The sequence below is a fragment of the Amphiura filiformis genome, chromosome 1 (assembly GCF_039555335.1).
Source record: "Amphiura filiformis chromosome 1, Afil_fr2py, whole genome shotgun sequence".
NCBI classification, from domain to species: domain Eukaryota; kingdom Metazoa; phylum Echinodermata; class Ophiuroidea; order Amphilepidida; family Amphiuridae; genus Amphiura; species Amphiura filiformis.
The window spans coordinates 99,701,566-99,722,681 of NC_092628.1; the positions used below are offsets into that span (position 1 = coordinate 99,701,566).

Consider the following 21,116-nt stretch of genomic DNA (forward strand, 5'->3'; position numbering starts at 1 on the left):
CATAATTATAGGATTTTACGTACCACGTTAATTTTTAACAACCACAATATTGATATATTTTGTCTAAACGCGAATTGGTATAAATAATCTATATTCACGGGTTGGTTGATCATGATGAGCACCAACATTTAAAACACAATATCGATCAACTGGTAGAATATGATGATTAAATCAACAGTTTTTATGCAAATTTATTAACTAAGAAATGAGTCCTATGTGGTCACGTGTTCGAAAACCGACACCTCCGTTCACGTGTTTTATTTTCACACATATCCTCTTTAAATCGTGTTATCATTCAAAACGTTATCATTTTGCCTGTGGAATATATATAAAGTATAAAGTATAATTTTCTATTACAAAAATGGTAAGTACATTTCGTAATTGTTACATGTATAACAATTGTAGCATGATTTTTTCCACAAGATCTTGGAGCCTTTCAGATCGACCTGTTACTAACCATGTACGCTTGCACAGTTGCACCTGTTGCTTGTTGTGCATTACATGCATTCAGTAAGCATGTTATAAGTGTATGCTTTCATGTCGCGGTTTACAGTATGCTATATACACATGTACATTGTTTTGTACTGTTTATGTATTGAAACAAATGGTATCGTGTTACATTTTTTTTTCTAATAATTTTCAGGGTTCTTAATCTGTGTTCTTGCGCATTGGGGTGCGTATGTGTATGTCACCTTTGTTCCATAACCATTAAGCTATAAGACATTTTTTGCTTTTGCTATAGCCCCCGAATGAAATGTATTTAATTATGTTAGTACTCACTCAGGTAGCATTGCGTGTGAATTTTAAATCCGAACTAAGTGCTATTCTTTTTTATGGGCATTTTAGTGTCTAAAATGGCCCAAAATGAGGGTTTTTCAATATTACCGTCCATTTCTAATCGTCACCCCCATAGACTTTACTTGTAAAATAAAAAGGCTCATAATAGCACTTAGTTCGGATGTAAAATTCACACAAAATGCTTTTTGAGTGATTACAAAGATAATTAAATACTTTTCATTCGGGTGCTATGTGGAATTGTTTTTAATGTATTCCTTGTACAATGACATTTCAAAATAAAGGTGATATGTGGGGATGGGTGGCCTGGATCTGGATATGCATATAAGATAAGATTTATAAATGTAATTTTCAGATGTAACTTGCTGGTTAACTTCTTTTTAAGTACGTTTCTAATAATAATATTATACAATTGAATTTCTTTTAGGCTGATGACCTGTCAGAAGAACAAATTGCTGGTAAGAATCAGCTAGTTTCATCTTTTTATTTAACACCCCCACCTCCACCCAATTGGAGAGAAAAGGTTTTATAAATCAAATTTATAACATATAACTCATAAATACCACGGAATTGACATGTGTAAAATTTGAATGAAACCAGGTAATATATAGATTTAAACAATAAATTTCTCTTTGTTTTTCTAGAATTTAAAGAGGCGTTTTCCCTCTTTGATAAGGATGGCGACGGCACAATTACAACTAAAGAGTTAGGTACAGTGATGAGATCGCTAGATCAAAATCCTACCGAGGCAGAACTGCAGGATATGATTAATGAAGTAGATGCTGATGGTAAGATTTCCACGTGAAAGATGTACCAGTAATCATTGTTTTTAAACCACGATTGTTCCATATAAAAACATACAAGTAACCTGATAGGACGTATATAGCATCAGAAAAGTAAACATAATTGCAGAAACCACGTGTCAAACTGTCAAGTTAAAGTTACTTTCACTTTCAGTACCAACGAAAGGAACAGAAAGAATATTGAAAGAAGTTGAGAGAAATCCACCCAGGATAGATTGCCTGAGAGACAGATCGTGTTGTTTGATACAAGACGTACACATGTTGTATCCAATTCCAGTTAATGCAAAGACAAAATTGCAAAAGGAGATGCACATTTTCTTTGTCTTGGTGAAACTTTTGGATATTAAAAAATATTAATATTGATGAAATGTAATCACAAGGAAAATAGTTCAGAAAATGTCCTCAGAAATTTACCTGATATTGACCTCTTTGACAATAATATTAACATGTTTGGGTAAATGGCAATTGTGCGATATCAAAGACAAACATGATTATACAGACGTCTCAGGTCATACACGTTAATGCTTCAACCGACCATTTACAAGTACAAAGAATAATACTAGAGCGATTACTGCACCATAGCTGAACCATGGGGTTTCGGCAGCATATTGTGGTATACCACTGTCACACGATTCGGACTTTTCCTCTTTCATGTGACACCACTCAGGGGTCACACTTTTATTTTATTTTCGTGATATTTGATGTATAAAAGACCCAAAATATAAATATTGACCCGAATTATTAAAAGAATATTTACCCGGGCGCCCCTTGTGGGAGAAATATTTTTTACTATATTCTTTACCTTTTTCTATTTCATTTGACACCACACTGGGGGTCATTACCTTCTTGGCATGAATAGGACTCAAAATATGAATATCGACCGGTTATTATGTATGATGAATGTCCCCATGGGTGGGGAAATATTTTCGTTATATTCTATACTTTTTTCTCTTTTGCTTTCATTTGACACCACTGGGGGGTCACACCTTAATATCAGGATATAAATATTGGCACAGGTCTGATGAAGAGTACGTGTCGCCCCGGTGGGGAAAATATTTTTATTATATTATTTTACATTTTTCTCTTTCATTTGATACCACTCTGGGGGTTATACCTTCTCGGCATTTTGAGATATGAAAGGACCCATATGAATATTGACCCGGGTCTTATAATGAATGTCACCCCGGGTGGGTTAATCGTGGCATTTCGGTAAGGAAGTAAGGAAGTAAGGAAGAAATACTAATTAGAGGTATAAATAACCATGATAACTGCTAAAATGTTTAAAATTTTTCACAATGCCCGACATATTACCGATGCAAAGTTATTAACCTCATTCATAACCGTCACTTTCATCTCTTCACTTTACAAAATAACACACAATTTTCCTCAAAAATCGATCAGGCTAAAACAGGATGACCAATAACAAAAGTGCGAATCACAATCTGTGCAAATATGGTAGCGCGCAATCCAAATACGGCGACCGGTGCTCTCGCAATTTGTTGCGCACAACACGGCGCACGCGGAGGTTACTAATATTTACGCTGACGGCGCGGAGGTCCACTGTTTAGAGGTTAATGACTGCGCATCAGTTGTTTTGAGGGTATTGTGAAATATCTAAACATTGTGATTTGGAACCGAGGAATATCCCGAGGGATATTCCGAGGTCTAAAGCACAATGTTTAGATATTTCACAATACCCGAAAAATAACTGATGCAAAGTCATTAACCTCATTCATAACCGTCACTTTTCACTTTTTTAATTCAATTTACGTCACATTTTCTTCTTTTAATTTGAAAACAGAACACAATTTTCACTTTATCTGTGGTTTTCCGAATAGCCGATTAAGGGAAATACCGCTAGCGACCAATCACACCAGCACGCAATCATGCGATGTCCAAATACGGCGACCAGCGTCCGCGTACATTGTTCGAACGCGTAACTCGTCACGTAACGCGGTCATTGTAGAGCGTACTTTTAGCTACGTCACGAGACCTGTTTTTATTATGATCATAGTCATGATAGCTAAGATAATGTTGCAAAATTTCACTTCCGCACAGGTAATGGTACATTAGATTTTCCTGAATTTTTAACAATGATGGCTCACAAGATGAAAGACAAAGATTCAGACGATGATATCAGGGAAGCGTTTAAAGTGTTTGACAAAGATGGAAATGGTTTCATTAGGTGAGTATAATAGTCCTATGAAGTCACTTGTAAAATGAGAGACCGAGAGGTCATCGGACAACATTTTCATATTTGGGTTTTTTTTTCATTTTTAAATCCTTGTAAGCTCTGTGTAACGAAGAATACGATATGTATTGTTATTTATATTTTAATGATCCCTTAATGAAAGAGAACGTGAACCTTTTACGACTTCATTATTTCTGCAGTTTAAGTCCAAAGTATATAAATCTATACATTTTTGGAAATTCGATGATTCCTAACGTCGGATAAAAACAAAAATGTTTAATTTTGAAAAATTACAAATATGCACTTTCTGGCCCCACATAGCTTGTGACAACATACGAAAAAATCAGTTCGGAGAATTAAAAATTCAGTTAGCTTTTCATAAAGTAGAGACGTGAATCTTTATTTTTTTAATATTCGTCTCGTTTTTCAAATTATTGAGAAAAAAAATGTGAAAAAAACCCAATTTTGTCATTCTCTTCAGCACACAATTACGTTATGGTGTATATTTTTGTTTAACCCAATATTTTGAAGGAAAAAAATAGAAAAACCTCCCTTGACTTTGATGTGCTCTAAACGATAGTTTTCAAAAATGTTACCTTTTGCTTGCATATTTTTCTAGTTATCTTGTCAAAAGCGATCTCTGAAAAATCGACGTTTGAGTAAAAATGATAGTTGAATGAGGGGGACAAACATATATTTTTATGTTCCCGTTGCTGGAATATTGGGCTTAATTATAGTGTTAGTTTTTGTAACAAACATAGTATGAATATTCTTAATGTATAATTTACGAGTTTGAACATTTTATAGTTATAGTTGTAGTTGTAGTTTATAGTTGTAGTTGTAGTTATAGTTGTAGTTGTCGTTGTCGTTGTAGTTGTAGTTGTAGTTGTAGTTGTAGTTGTAGTTATAGTTGGAATTATAGTTTTATGATTATCAATGTCACGGTTATTTACCCCATCTACGGCTGAAGGGCCCCGATTAGAATCGTCTATAGTCATGATAGTAGACGGTGTTGCGGGTGTTGACCATTATTTATATTCTTTTTTGTTTCATTTTATCACAGTTCTGCAGAACTTCGACATGTAATGACAAATTTAGGTGAGAAATTGACAGAAGATGAGGTAGAGGGTATGATTCGCGAAGCCGATATAGACGGCGATGGACAAGTCAACTATGAGGGTAAGTACTGCGAGTAAAAATAAGAATGACCTCTCTTATAACAGACCGGGACGACAGAAGCAACTCTTCAAAGTATCTTTCTATGCATTTTCATGTTGATTTCATGGTCAACAATATGGATTTCTGAAAATGGTAAATATTTGATGTGTCGAGTGCTCTTTATCGCTGGTACAAACACATTTGTGATGTATTTTTGCCATGATTATAACTATTCCGTAAAAATATTCTAAAAAGCTATGTAAATTACCATAAAAATACGAAGAATTTCTATATTTTTACTAAAAGTTAAGTGTTCCTAAGGATATGATTAGTTTCTTAGATTCTTACATAAAAGTAGAACTTGTCCACATAGCGACAACTACACTGCAGAGACATTAAAGTGCATCAATGTGATACTTCCTTGACTACAGTCTGTCCACTTAGAAGTACAAACCAAATCTGTGGCATCGGGGGTCGATGCTTTGCGTCACACGCGAGCGCGACGCGACGCGTAAAAAGCGTGGTATACAAATCGCGCAGCAGTTGGCGCGCCAAAGAAGCATTGCTCTGAAATGATTATTATTATACCTCCAGTTTCCGAGGTCTATTTACTTTGTACTTCTATGTGGACAGACTGTATTAACAAATAACTGTATCTTAATCGAGTCTATTCCTTTTCTTTCGCAGAGTTCGTGAAAATGATGACTTCAAAATAAATAGATGATGGTCACGTGCTGTATATAAGATGATCTTCCATATTCCACACAAACCGAAATCCCAGTGACAATTTTGACGTTTCTTCCATTGTAATAATGCATCCAATAACATACATCAAATTGTTTGCTCATGAAACCAAAGATTTGCAAACAGCGATTAAGTGTTTTCCCATTGAAATGGTCTTCAGCGTTATATAGCAAAGTAGTAAAAAGCCCCATTTCATTGCTCAAAATCTAGCGTTCGAAGCATGCAGATCTGCAGGTTTGATTTAACCAGTGGCGTGCGCAGGATTTCATGAGCAAGGACAGATGCCCCGTTCCCGTGACTACATTCATCAACCTGTTTAAGGTTGGTCTGAACCCTGGAATTATGGACACTTTCGGGCCTCATAACTGCTAAATTGTCAGTTGGTCTAATGTTTATAAAGGTATACATATTTAAAATGGCAAAGACTTGATCAATTCATTCATTTAATTTTGTTCAAACTAGATAAAAATATCTAGAAGCCGGTTTTTTTACATTTCGACCAACTTTGAGAAATTTCCACCAATAATGGTCAAAAAAATCATAAAAAGCCCGATTTTCGCCCAAATTTCAAATATTTTTTGTAAAGTTGGTCAAAATTAAAAAAAAAAAAAAAAAACGGCTCCTAGATGTTTTTATCTAGTTTAAAAAAATAAGTTAAAAAAATGTTTGCCCAAGTGGGCCAAAAACCGTTATTTTTGAGATTTTGGGCCAAAAATGGTATTTTAGCCCAAATTTGACCTCACAGATGAATTGATCAAGTCTTTGCTATTATGTATACTTTTATATACTTTAGACCAACAATTTAGCAGTTATGAGGCCCGAAAGTTTCCATAATTCTAGGGTTTAGACCAACCTTAATATAAATTTATATGCGATATGTAGTACATGGTTTTATTGTAAAATTATTGTAAATTTAATTGCTGAATATATTCTAAACCGGGTTCTTCCAGAAGATAACGCAGAGAGACAATCAGGCGCCACCTTAGCACCCAATCGGCGCGGCGACAAGAATACCAAAATTACAATACATACACCTGTGTCCGCTGCTAATGCTATAAGCGTGCCATGTTGTGCAGGTGCAGCACGGTAAACTTATGGTAGCTTATTGTGTTCCTAGTATATTCTTTCAAGATGACCGACAACATTTCGGTGTAAAACACCGAATATTTTGACCAACTTCCTGTTATTTGGCATGTTCATATCTTTCAAAAATTCATTTCATTCGAGTGGATATAATGTCAAACCACACGACCTGTTGTCCTAAACAGCCAATACACAAATTCACAATGAACTATTTGTACATGATAATGTTGGTATCACTTCTTTGTTTGTCCAAAATCACTGCATACCATGTGTACTGATCCATATTGTACTCCACCATCAGTGTGCTCTTGATTTTATTACTCAGTTATTACTTTGTATATTAGTGTTGTGGTCGAAATTGACTTGAATCTTGTGGACATTGAATCTCCCTTTGGTGATCAATGGCATATTCTATTGACACAGATTCATTAATAACAGCGGTATTGTGATACGTATTTGTTTTCAACATCAAATTTTGAAATATTTCGACGTGAACATGATGAACGCAGTAGTAACGATATAAACTTATTCTGAACAGTCTGCCGATGATTTTGTTATGGCACTATTTTCTTTCTATTTTTCAATCATTTAAATATATCGCTCCGCGGTCTTTCTCTCATCAATCACGCTAGCCTACAATCCTATGTAGTCGATAGCCAGTTATAGAAGGAGACGGACCGCAAGCGTACTCAATCCATAATCTATCTTATGTGGTGATACTTTGTTGATTTGATGATGCGGAATTAAAGATATTTGTGAAGTTATATTTTGTTATCCGTCTATTTCTGTTTGAGTATTCAGCGAGTCTTTCCCCGTGAAACCTGGAGATCCATCGGTCATCTTGTATGATGTGAAATTAAATGTTTCACCAGAATAAGGAATTAATGGATCTCGGTGAGTTTCAATCCATACCAATTTTGACAAAGGTAGAATTGTATGAACCAGTAGGCTTTATTTAAAATCATGCCTCATGACCTCTTACCAAAGGTGTATTATTTTCGTCTTTATGTATATAGAACGTGTTTCTTTATCAACATTTTAGAATAAAACTAAGAATAACATCACATTGTGTTCTATTGCATTATTTGCTCTCCAAAATCAGGATTGGTTACAGAATTGTTTTTTTTTTAAGTGAGAAAACATGGGCGAGCGCATTATTTACACTCTGGGAAATCGAAGGGCCCCAACGATACCCACAATCTTCTAAAAAAAGTACTTGGAACGCTTGGCACACTCTGTCGAAATTCCGTGCAATGTTGGAGCACAATGGGAAACGCGCTGAAGACATTGGCGTTTCTCAACATTGCACGGGGGAAGAGGGGGTGACAATTTTCCGTTATTTACACGCAAGCGTTCCAAGACTTATTGCAAGGATTGTAGTCCCACCTGATATGTGATATCCCTGATTGAGTTTTTGTCTCTAAATCATATTTATTTTCACGCTCTCTGCTTGATATGATACGGGGATACAGATAGCCATTTAAGGGAGCGTTCATTAAGGGGCCTGGAAACATTTCTGACACACAACTTCCGCCGGCCATTATTTCATACCTCAATATTCCAGTATTATAATATGTCTATTTGTGTTACATTAAATGTAATATTCCTAGAATACTCATAACACTCCACAGGGTGACTCAATAAATTAAAGTCCTGTGGATTGTGAGACTTAATTAAAAATATCGGCAGTAAAATAAAAACTTTCTTGAAGATTCAAAAACCATGAAGTATCTTCTTTACAATGGTGCAAAACTCCGTTCCAATGAGGCAATGCACATTAACAGTAATGTGCTTAGTAGTATGAGTATTTAGGGGGATCAATTAACCCCGAGAAAAAGCATTTAAAACGCAAAGAAAAAAGGTTTTAATTAATCCTGAAATACGGAGCTAATTTCAGTATACCATAAAAAAAAAAATCACCGCTTACAACATCGTTTATACGCTATTAATGTCTTTACTTCCCTGAATAAAGCTTAAAAGGCATATCTATTGCAAAAGCAATTTAAACTCCATTCGAAGAGAATAATTATTACATTACAAGTTGACACTCGTTGCAATTCTGTTATTCGTATTTCTCCTGAAAAAAGACAAATTGTGTTGGTAAAATGCTGGCTCGTACAGCCAAAGCGAAATTGATTTCCAATGCAGCTGACTGATGACGAAAAAGCTGAAACATCATTTAGTGCTTTTCCAAATGCGCCTGACACAGAGCTTAGTTCTATTGAGATTCAAAGAGCAAAAGACAATTTTTATGACCCCAAAACAAAACAACTTTATGCTGTTTATGATGGTAAAAACATCGGATTGACTAGCCCCAAGGACCCTAGTAAGTATTTTGTAATACGCAGTAATAGTAGTAGTAGTAGTAGTAGTAGTAGTAGTAGTTTTGCTGTGGATCCTTTAGTAATATCTCAAATATACGCGAAGTTACATATGGCTTTGAAAGCAGCCCAATTCTCTTCTCCGCTAGGCTGTATATAGCGTTCTGGTAAAATAATACCATATCGGCCTTTGTCTCGCCCCTCAGGAGAATAGCTGAACTGCACTCCTTGTCCTGCGTACATATAGTCAATACTTACACCAGACGCTGGATCTGCGGTGGCACAAAATTATATAAAAACAATTCCTGAGAATGGCCCCAGATTTCGGAAAATGGCTTAAATTGATAATGCTATTTATCTATACATTTTATAATGTTCCGAATCCCTTTTACTATATATGGCAGAAGCAGGCACGGCAGTCTTATGCGACAATCCATTTGATGTCAACTGAGCGTGCTCTTTTTCGTTTCTGAAAGTGGCTTAAATAATTACCTAATCGCCATCTTGGGCGCTATTTAGACAATTGGCTATTTTTACGGTAAACCATAACATACATGATATAATAACAATAGAACCTGTACCTACTGTGATTTATGGCATAACACATTAACTCTGAGATATGTGTTTAAAATTTGAATATTTATGGCCAGCAAATAGTTCTTATTTTAGTGATCCTACTTACATATTGTATCGTAAATGTTACCATATACGTATCGCCGTCCATGAACACCTTTGATAGCAGCACACGCAGCTTCTGCACCAGCGAACTGTGTCATAAAGAAATCGAATGTGGTTTCAACTTTGATTTCATTTCTCGCGCATGCGAATTTTTCGCGCGAAGAATTTTCACTGTGTATAGTGATATACAAATATTAACTGTCTATGAGTGTGATGGTCGAAATATAATCACGAGGTGAAAGATGGATTGTTCCATTCCACGAGCCGGAACGGCGAGTGGAATGGAACAATACATCTTTCACCGAGTGATTATATTTCGACCATTACACGAATTTAAGACAGTTAATATTTGTTTTATATCACTCATGCATAAATTCTATAACTAAAATACTATTTAAGGTAGGAAATACATTTTTTCATCAACATAACACCATGTTTTGCCGTGATATTTCACATTTTGGGGTCCACCCCATAATTAAATCGGCGAGTCCAAGAGTGTGAGCGCACGGCGCAGGCGCACTACGCCAGAGCACATGATGGTAAAGACTATCACACGGAGAGGGTGATAGTAAAAATGGCAAATGGTAATCAACCAATGAACTGTCTATAATTTATGTATGAGTGATATAATACTGAATAACAATGGCTAAACCAAAATTTCCTTATGCCTATTTTCCCGTCACAAGGATTGATTGACAGCTGTTGTTGAGTTACTAAGTTTGATTGACAGGGAGATCATGGAGATACAAAAACGGCTGGGCGTTTTGAGTTAGTAAAGACATTGCGATTTTCCAAACGCAGCACGTGGAACGTACGTTTTCGCGTACGTTTTTACGTACGTTAATACGGTGTTAAATATTGCTAGTCTCGGTTCCAGACTGGATTGTGCTCATTCGTCATGAAGGAGACAACTAGAACAATGACTATTATATTTGATCTTAACTAACAGCTTCTAACCTAGGTTGATAGAGGGCATAGTGATTAAAAAAATAACAGTGAGCTGAGTCTCTGCCTAAATTTCTTCTTTTCTTTGAGTTACAAAAGGTGAGTGGAAAACCCTCAAATAAAATAGATGTTGACAAAGCTGAGATGAAATTAAGTTCTAATTCTAATGGGGCGTCCACCTGTATAGTTAACTTTCAATTCCTTATACTACTATATCTCACCAGCGTGTCATAATTAGCAGGTACTTTGTCTTTGTATCCGTATGGAATCAACCATAGCTGAGAATAGCAATGATAATCAATATAGAGAGTTACACCATTACCACCGCCCAAACTGGATACAAAATCACGAATAGCAGCGGTCTCAGGTTCAGAAAAAGGCGCAGAACCATGGTAGAACTGTGAACATGGTTTCTCGCTGGAGCCGACACCTATATAAAGGGTAAAATATACATGTAATGTACAAAAACGTTCTCGTTAGAAATGTTTTGTAATTTTATGGGGGTATTTCTTTGAACCCTGTAGTTAAGCAGTTAAGCAAACGACCATTAGTGCAGTTGATTTCAGTTTACACGCATTTATCCAAATTGTCTGCGTGTATCTCAGATATCAAGAAGTGGATGACAATCAATAAACTCAAGTTGAATGATCAAAAAACTGAATTCTTTGCTGCTGCATCCCCTCGTGCCATTAACTCCATTTCCAATGTTACGCTTCATTTGAGCAGCACAGTCATCATCGAGCCCTCCAATTCCATCCGGAATCTGGGAATCATATTTGATCCCACCATGTCTATGCGTGACCACATTACCACCCTCACAAAGTCTGTCAATTTCCATCTTCGTAATCTTTACCGCATCCGTAAATTCATTGACCAGGATACCTGTCACCATGCTGTTCGCTCTCTCATACTGTCCCGACTTGATTATGGCAATGCAATCCTCTATGGTATCACTCAAGGTGAAAGAAATAGACTGCAGAAGCTGCAAAATCGTGCTGTGCGTTTGATTTTCTCTGTCCCTCGCTCAACTGGTACCTCCGACCTTCTCATTCAATTGAATATATGAATACAAAAGCCACCTAAGTCCATACTTTGGCCAAAGTGAGTTAAGCATGGGAAATTGTTGTTATACATAGGCCTGTCATATGCATGAAAGAACAACTCAAATTCATCCTCTGTGTCTATTGGGCATGTGAAAAATAGCATGTATGAAAGAATCACCCAATTCCATGATTTGAGTCTTGTAACACATTGATTGAAATCCAGTATGTATAAAAGTCCACTTGTAACACATTCATTGCTAGAGAATGACTTTTGAACAAAAAATGGGTTTAATAAAGGAAAGTGTGTGGTTTATATTACATGGCAGAATGCTTATCAACATTATACATACCTGTGTGCTTTATTTTGTATTATCTTACTAGTGGTAATCTCATTCTAACATTGTTGTCTTTGTATATGATTCAAAAAACCACCTAAGTCCAAAATTTAAAATGAACCCCACGAAGTCCCTGAAATGCTAATCGTCATACCTAATACAGGTTAATCCACTCATTTGCACGTAAAACTTACCATATTGACCAGGTAAATCTAACTGAAGGAATTAAAATGATACACGGCTTTTTCTCTCAAAATAACTTCGCATGGACTTAGGTGGCTTTTGTATTCATGTATTCAATTGCATTGGCTTCCAATCCAGGACCGAATTCTTTTTAAACTTCTGCTTTATGTTTTCAAGTGCTCTCAGGGCCGTGCCCCCAATTATCTTTGTGAGCTTCTTTCAGCCTATGCTCCCGGAAGAGAATTGAGATCTTCTTCCGATAAGACCCTGCTTAGTCAGCCTAGGGCACATAGAGGATCTGGTTTAAATACCTTCTCTGTCTCTGGCCCGAGGGAATGGAACAAACTCCCTAAAGCCATCAGGGAGTCTCCATCAATTCCAGTTTTCAGGAAGAAACTGAAAACTCACCTTTTCAGTTAGCTTCTTTCTTGTTCCACTGTGTTTCTTTTTTTCCCCATCCTTTCCCTCCTTGTTCAGTGCCTTGATCAATTTTAAAGGCGCTATATAAATACCTTTATGTATGTATGTATGTATTAAAATCGTGCAAATCGTGTTAAAGTTGACTTATCTGGCAGATGACTAGTATTTATAGTGCTGATTAATTTAGGCTATTGAGCATTTTAACAGTTACCTCATTTTAGTAGAAAAAGGTCATTGCACTTTGCACAGCGGGTCAAGTTCAAAATTACTCAGACCTGTCCAAAACTCACACCATCGTGATCCTCTGGTAATAAGGATTCAGAAAAAGTATACTTTGACATTATATGATGTATGGCTAATGAGTTAAGGGCAAAAAAGTAACATTGTCACGTCATTGCCTAATTGTGCCCCCCGTATGGGGCGAAAGTTAAATTTGCTCCGATTTTGATTAAAATGATCTCAAATTATTTATCTTGTTATTTGGGACCATTTTCAACAAAATCGGATCATTTTTCAATTTTGCTCCCTGTGGTGCCAAAATAAGACATGACGTCACGATGTTACATTTTTGCTCGTAAATCCATAACTGTACATCGTTTATTCTGGTGATTATATTTATCTTCTTGCCTATTTTCTTAGATTTTGATGTCATACTGAAATGAGTTTTACTGGGTTTTAAAAATTTTAAAAATATTATATGTTCTTATGCTTTCATAATTTTGTAATATACTGACTATTGTTTTAATAATGTTTTAATAATTGTACGTACTAATTTATAATTCTGTTACTTTAATGTGTATATGCCACGGACATGTGGAAGAACAATGACTTTTATATTGAACATGTTTTACCGTGAATAAATAAAAGATATTATCATTATTATTAGATCGGTCAAACTATACTTTTTTCTGAATCCTTATGACCCGAGGGACACATTGCTTGTATTTCAACCAAGTCAATTTGTGTAAAGTTCATTGACCTCTTCCCACCAAATAAGGGTGCTGTTGAATTGCCTCCATAGCGTATAATGATCAGCGATATAAGTACTGTATCTCTGCCAAATGCAGCAAATTTAACATGATTTGTTGCGATTGTTACGGTAATTTATTGGACTATTCTCAGACAAATGCAAATTCCAATTTTAAACACAATAATTACCATTAAAGGCCTATGGATGAAGTATAAACAAATTTTGTGTTAAAATCTGGTACATATTCTGAAGGAATTGAAGATTATCTTGTCTGCACGGATATATGCCTTATGTTTGTGATTGGTTTGTTCTTGAATCTGAAACAAATATAACTAGGAAGGAAGGTTTTATTTCAAACTCTAATGGTGACCCGCAGGTCAAATCATAAGTGCTAGAATTGTACATTAAACACACCTAAACAGACACAATGCAATTTGCAGGCAGTAGCTTAATCAGCGCCAATATTGCAACATTGAAACAAACAACTATACAAACATCCAATCCAACCCAACCCCATCCCCCGTAGGCAATGAGGATAAAATGCCTTGCCCAAGGACACAACACGTTGGCACGAGCGGGGCTCGAACTCGCAACCTATGGATTATGAGTCGGGCGCCTTATCCACTCGGCCACACGTGCTCCACAACTAACCCTAGATTTATGAAATATCTTACCACCCCATCCGATTGCGAAGTTTCTGTTTGGATCGGTTCCGATACAGCCAGATCCCACGTTCGGCTTACGTGTCTTCCTCCACAGGCGATCCTGTTTGGTGGCATCATGGTAAATGGTTATATAGATTCGTTACAAAATTACCAAATCATTCATTCATTTTTAATCATTTGCCATAAAATGTGTATTATATCGCGAATTTGTCTGATGTCTGATGTGCTCTCATGTCCCACAAAAAATACTGTCCAAACGCTTATACCCCAACCCTTAAGTATAATTATATGACACATGCTAGTGGCTCACGGGTAGAGTAATCAGTTGCCTAGATAACACAGATTAATTCCCGTGGCAACGTCCCTCTAATTAAAGTAAGCTTTATAATCACTTTATTTTGCTTTTTTTCGTTGTTCCCATATCCAATTATGTTTCTGTTCAGTTATCATGGTTATACAATGATGATGATGATGATGATGATGATGATGATGATGATGATGATGATGATGATGATGATGATGATGATGATGATGATGATGATTGCTCAATAGCGTAGCCAGTGGGGTGGCAAGGGGGGCAGAGTCTGTGCCCCTGAAATTTTATTGTGCCCCTCCTGACCAAGAAAGCTGCCACGCCTCTGTGATGGCTATACTCACACTTGTCCACGTATAAGCGTATCCATCAACATTCAAAACAGGAATTACATAGAAGTCAAATTTGTTCAGCAAGTTCTTGGCATCAGCACCGCCTTCAACAAGCTAGTATGAAGAAAGGAAACACATATTAATAATAAACAAATATTTTGCAAGTAGTTTCTTTTAGTTAATTAATGGCATAACTCTATCGGGAATGGCTTAGCTTTAGGATAAGGATGAAATTAAAGATTGGTATACGTTGTATTATGTTTACGGTACAAATAAAATGGCGGTAGCGATTCTTGTTTTAAAGTAGGCTTAAACATCCTCGTTAGAAATACTACAGCAGTCTTTGTACTTGATCGATCCTATGCAATGATATAATTTTCTTACATATTTTGCCAGATAGATCACAGTAGCTGGGGTAATCCATTCATCTGCGTGAATGGCACCGTGAATAACCACAGCCTTCTTGTTACCACCCGTGGAAATCTGAAAGAGTCAATAGCAAATTGCAAATCTTTAAACCAGTAAGAACAATGGCGTAGTCGGGTTTTTGAGGGGATGAAGACACCTTTCAAAACGTGACAAAATCGTTAGGACGTCGATACATTAGCAATGCTTTTACTCCCCTTCCAAAATTTCCATAATTATGAGCACTATTAACTATGTTACGAACTTCATACACAAGGTTAAAAAAAAAGGGGGGGGGTTAAATTGAGATTAAGGGATGCATCATCATTAGATATCAAGAGGGCTGGGTAAAAACACATTTTGCTCCACCTCGGACCAGGAATAAAAAGATTTGATGTCAAGGCTGAAAAACATTTGTCACAGTTTAGTGAAGGAAGATTAACCTCTTATTTGACTATTTTGGCTTCTAAATTCGCGCGAATTAGTTCCATTGTCATCCTACTTAATATTTTAACTTTGAACTGGTAAGAATATGTGGGCATAATTTTGTTCGTGAAGGGTTATTCTGTGAATCCAAAACACTTTACTTCACAGATTTTCACCAAAGTCAACCCCAATGTCAATAAGAACTTTATGCCACATGGGAGCCATACGTGGGGATGGTTGTGCGTAAATGAGTGTGAGATGTTTTTTGATACATGAGTCGTATGTTTTGAAGAAAATAAACCTTAGACATGGATCTGCTTTGAAACATTGTCCCTGCTACTCGCATCAAATTTGATGCGTTGTCAAAAGCTGGGGTCAAAAAGTTGCAAATGCAAAGAAGGATTACACTTTTGATCACAGTGTCTCATAGGCCACTGTGTTGTAGCTTATGTCTGTCTACTGACTGAAATACAAATTAGACGAATCTGCGAAAATCGTTATGCACTGGGGTTATGCACACAGGGCTGGATTTAACTTTTTGGGGGCCCTGAGCCAGGCCAAAATTTGGAGGCCCCCAAATACATGTGAGGAAAGCATGTGCACTCTAGTGGCCACGTTTTAGATTTCACTAGGACATTATTTTGCGCTCGAAGCGCGTGAAAAAAAATTAGACTGTATTAGCTCAGATTGAAGCTGAAATTGTGTAATTTTGGTACCTATATTGGTCCAAAACTGGTGTTTTTCGGCTAAAATGGAAGATACCGGGTGTCCCAAAAGTAACTTAACATTGTGAATTTGCCATAACTTGCGTTGTTACAAAAATTGCACAGTATGTAGATAATTCTTTTCAACATATTATGATACCAAACATGCCTATGTGGTCATGACCCTTTGGCATGAAATTAACGGATATTTACCGTACCGTAAAACCCACTTTTATAAACGCAAAATAAGTCTTGTCATTTGAGACGTGATAACACGATATAATGTGATACCGTTTTAAAATCTGTTTTGTTTAATTTTGCTGTGTTTGTTTGATTATTTGTTTGTTTGTTTGTTTTCAATGCGTAATCGTCATTTTCCGTTTTATCTGGATTTTATGGAAACTGCGTAAGATCTTTTCTGAGGATTCAATGAACATTGAGTTGTACGCGGTATGTTGTTCTCCATTGAAAGTCGACATACTGATCGTCTTGGGCTTTTCGCCACCGCTCTTCGTACGACATCGATGTTTGTAGCCGATCTTTCTGTTCTTCCACGTCCTCCTCGAGGTAGATCATTAAAAGATCCAGTTGATAGGAATTTCTGCACTAGTTGCTGGATTGTATTTCGGCTGGGTGCATAATTTACATTAAAATGTTCCTTAAACTTTGCTTGAGTGAGTTTGTTCAACTTCGTCTCGGCAAAGAACCATACAATCTGAATCCGTTGATCTATAGGAAATTCATCTTCACTTCAAGTGTTTTAAAGTAAAGTTTAAATTTGTCAATTATCCTAATTATAATCAGTCACGCTTACGTCAGGCCATGTAATCCATGAATGTTCATATCTAAATGTAGCGTGTGCAGTGAGTGAACCAACTCTATTGTTCAGCGAAGCACATCATTCATGTGCTTGAACAAAGAACATATGAGCTTGCTTTTGTGGGTTTGATACACACATATGCACAGTCGCACAGTAAGGTCAAGGGGTCATCAATATTGTTGTTTTTGGTATCAGAATAATTCTAAAAGACCAATCTATGTGAATATGTTCTCCATTTTGGTATGAAGTAGGAAATGTTTGAGATATGGGAAATTCACAATGTTAAGTTACTTTTGGGACACGATGTACATACATACATACATGAGAGCTTTTGTTACACGCCATTTCAAAATATCACAGCGTGAAAAACCAAAACATATGCAAAATATAATACAAGAAACAATTGAAAAACAAAAGAAAATTGAATCAAGCAAAATTATGTTTGCGGAAACAGGTGGGTTTTAAGGCCTTTTTTAAAGGCAGAGACTGCTTCAGCACTTCGCACAGATGACGGTAAATTGTTCCAGATCAAAGGTGCATTGTAGGTAAATGCCTTGTCGGCAGCGGATTTGAAAGTCTAACTGCGTATGATCGGCACATTCAAACGTGTGCGATCTGAGGCGGATCTAAGGCCCTCACGAGGATTCTTAAGTTCCAGACATGATGACAGGTATTCTGGTCCAATGCCGGCAAGGCATTTAAAAACATACAGCATGGCTTTGCAAGTTTGAAGTTTGAAAGATGGCAATTTTGGGGCCCCCAAAATTTGGGGCCCTGGGCCCGGGTCCATCTGGCCCTATGGTAAACCCGGCCCTGTAAATGCACACGAATATTATGTAGTTGTAGGTTGTGATGATGAAAGGTCTAACATACACTTTGAATTTGTAATAGTTTGTATATATTTCATTGTGAAGTGCAATGGCTATTATAGATTATTTAGGCCTTTGTATTAAATGAGCAGCAATCATAATATTGACGTGACATGATTCATGTTACAGGCTAGACTACACCGTAGTCCACTTGCCCATTGTGCATGCTCTGGATATTGTATTTAAGCTTAAAACTCTGATTTAATTAATGTGTGCACAATTGATAGATTTTCACATCTGATCAGTCACCCTACTCCCTCTGTTTGTTAGCTTCCCAAGTGGACTACTGACATTGCCTTGCGGTTAAGATTTTTAACACGGGAGTCTATGGAGAGTTAGGCCAATTTCTGGTCTAACTAAAATTGGCCATGATGTAATGCATCTTTAAATGGATCTGCCTTGTGATTGGTCGCCCATACCTCGCTATGGTTTAAATCGTCTGGGCCCGCGCCATTACCATTAACTACACCGTAAACAACTCTTGCGGCGCTTTTGTGTAGACGCGAAAGTTAATCTCTCATCAAACATCTAGCGCGTACTTGTGGTTAATGGACTGATAAACAAGTATGCTTGACAGTGTGTTTTTAGAGAGCAAAGTCCAGGGGTAACGTTCTGCTTACAATTCAAAGTTCATAGTCGAAATTTCGGGGTTCGCTATCAATAAACTGGTAGCTTCCAAAATCAGAATTGTTCAGTATTAAAGTGAGCCGTTACAATTATGCAAGATAATGTTGCATTCAATTACTTTTATTGTCACTAATCGTCTGATATTTTAACTCTTTATGACCATTTTACTATTGAATACTTTAATTTTAATAAACATCAGTATAATTTTGAGTTCAACGAAATGGGTTCATCATGACTAATAATAACATATTTTAATAAAATTCGACTATGGCATAGTCTAGTTACAGGCGAACCACGAAAATAACGGTAACACTTTATTCGTATTTTTTGCATAAAAATATAACTTAATTAATAATATTTGCATAATTTTACCGATGAAACGACTGAATGAAGCGATAAATTATTTCATTAACGATGTTGTTTCAAAAATACTTTAGTTATAGTGTAAGTAAATTGAATGTACCTTAATGTAGCCAATATTCCTGCCTTCATATGAAGTACCAAGAGAACCCTCTGTTGCCGTGATATAAGATGCTGCAGTGTCAGTTATCCATTGTTGGATCTACAGAATGGACATGTTGGAAAAATAAGTTGCTTTAAATATGAAAGGCTACATCTTAGATTAAATTTTCAATACATTCCTTACCATTTCGTAAGTGTTGTATTTGTTGTAATCAAACGCAGATCTGTTCAAACCTTTTTGTTCTTCGTCAATTAACTCTTGCACATTCTTTATCATAACATCTGTATGAATTCTTTCTTGATCTAAATACGTGATAACTTCTTCACTTAGAAGAGGGGATATCATGATGTCGACAGGTTTGCTCACATATGATGGCTCACTCCAGAAACTCAACTGTAAAAGAATGTAATTATCAGAGATCTAGTAAACAAACAACTTAAAATTAATATTGGTAAATGTCTGCTTAACCAAAGAGGCTGCTTTCAATATACCCAGCAAACACAAAACGTTTTTCATATAATTCGCAAAAGGTTAGCAAAGATTGTCAGAAAACGTTTAAATGTCGGGTTATATAAAGGGTATATAAAGGGTATAAAACGTTTCCGTAACATTCAAAAACATTTTCTGGACACGTGCTGCCAAATATTCTACTATAATGTTATTTAAATGTTGACAAGATATTTTGTAAAACATTTTGGAAAAATGTTTATAAAAATATTGTACAATAACATTTTGACAACATTTAAAAAATAATTTTATATCATTTTTTCATATAAAATGTTTTAAAACGTTTTCATGACCTTTATATAACCCGACATTTTAATGTTATCAAAATGTTTTCACCAAAACCAAAACCCAAAATAAAACCAGTTTAAAACGTTTTAAAAACGTTTTTGTGTTTGCTAGGTAAGGTATAATATGAGATATCCATGAGGTAAAATGTATTTATTTATTTATTCATTTATTTATTTATTTATTTATTTATTTATTTATTTATTTATTTATTTATTTATTTATTTATTTATTTATTTATTTATCTATTTATTTATTTATTTATTTACATGTATTAACCTGGTGTGACCAATCAATGTACTGGAACTGTTCGCCTTTGTTCCCTCGGGTGACTGTGAACAGTTTACTTCGGTTATTATTTATAAATGCGCTTTTATAAATACGCACGTGACCCATGGGCACGACGTACCAATACCAGCAAGCGTGACCAAATCCTCATGCATTGACCACTATACAGAAAAGGATAGGAACTATGTAGATAAATATCATCAAATTTAAATATTAATTGAATAATAACATTTTTACACATGGGGGGATTCCGTAATACGTTATCAAAAACAACATTTTGAAAGTATTTGACGACGGAAACGTTTACATGATAATCACAAAGTTAAACAAAATAGACAATTTTGCTGCACAGTAGTGTCATGTTATTCCGACTTTGCATTCATATGCATAGGAAGACCACCCGCTATGTAGAAGGTCACTTCGAGACTTACTGTCTAGAAGCTGTTATTGTAGCTCGGAGTTGGTCACGTGCGTATTTATTAAAGCGCATTTATAAATACAACGGAAGTACACTGGTAAACGCATCGGACACGTCTGAAAGTACGTGGTCACGTAGAACTATACTGACTTGACCCGTATATACCATTTAATATTTATGATTCAACCCACCTTTTCGCCTAATTTTGAACTATGTAGATTTCGAAGGACATTAATCTCATGATCAGTTTTGGGGGTAATGCGCAGGACCTGGTATCTGTTGAATAAAAGTAGATCGATACAAAAACATTAGGCGCGATGCAATA

The 21,116-nt window shown here is 36.0% G+C and overlaps 3 protein-coding genes across 4 annotated transcripts in view; 1 reads left to right on the forward strand and 2 right to left on the reverse strand.

The window, feature by feature from the left end:
* Window positions 1–21,116, reverse strand: part of LOC140160011 (carboxypeptidase B-like) — a 50,930-nt gene that overhangs the window by 28,566 nt on the left and 1,248 nt on the right. The gene's annotated exons all lie outside the window — the stretch shown is intronic.
* On the forward strand, window positions 229–7,538 carry LOC140160004 (neo-calmodulin). Of its 2 annotated transcripts, XR_011859919.1 has the most exons (7): window positions 229–364; window positions 1,223–1,253; window positions 1,440–1,583; window positions 3,657–3,783; window positions 4,853–4,968; window positions 5,635–5,939; window positions 5,973–7,538. XR_011859919.1 is itself a non-coding variant. In XM_072183271.1 (6 exons), the coding sequence occupies exons 1-6, from the start codon at window positions 362–364 to the stop codon at window positions 5,661–5,663; spliced, it is 450 nt and encodes a 149-aa protein (XP_072039372.1). In that variant the 5' UTR covers window positions 229–361; the 3' UTR covers window positions 5,664–7,538. The 2 variants fall into 2 exon arrangements, 1 of the variants encoding a protein (XP_072039372.1); XM_072183271.1 differs by having other exon boundaries at window positions 5,635–7,538.
* On the reverse strand, window positions 8,703–19,682 carry LOC140168723 (carboxypeptidase B-like). The gene is made up of 8 exons (XM_072192136.1): window positions 19,477–19,682; window positions 19,294–19,392; window positions 15,364–15,462; window positions 14,992–15,093; window positions 14,344–14,434; window positions 10,940–11,148; window positions 9,778–9,862; window positions 8,703–9,367 (listed from the first exon to the last, which is right to left on the reverse strand). Exons 1-8 carry the CDS (start codon window positions 19,636–19,638, stop codon window positions 9,186–9,188), a joined length of 1,029 nt encoding a protein of 342 aa, XP_072048237.1. The 5' UTR covers window positions 19,639–19,682; the 3' UTR covers window positions 8,703–9,185.

Excerpts from the sequence above, each read along its gene's own strand:
- LOC140160004 (XM_072183271.1), top strand. Across the intron at positions 1,254-1,439 it reads GTCAGAAGAACAAATTGCTG|AATTTAAAGAGGCGTTTTCC; the intron begins GTAAGAATCAGC and ends TTGTTTTTCTAG. Across the intron at positions 4,969-5,634 it reads TGGACAAGTCAACTATGAGG|AGTTCGTGAAAATGATGACT; the intron begins GTAAGTACTGCG and ends TTTCTTTCGCAG.
- LOC140168723 (XM_072192136.1), bottom strand. The coding sequence starts at position 19,638 with ATGATATCCCCTCTTCTAAGTGAAGAAGTTATCACGTATTTAGATCAA. Across the intron at positions 15,463-19,293 it reads GGAATATTGGCTACATTAAG|ATTTCCACGGGTGGTAACAA; the intron begins GTACATTCAATT and ends TGACTCTTTCAG. Across the intron at positions 11,149-14,343 it reads CTTCGCAATCGGATGGGGTG|GTGTCGGCTCCAGCGAGAAA; the intron begins GTAAGATATTTC and ends CCCTTTATATAG.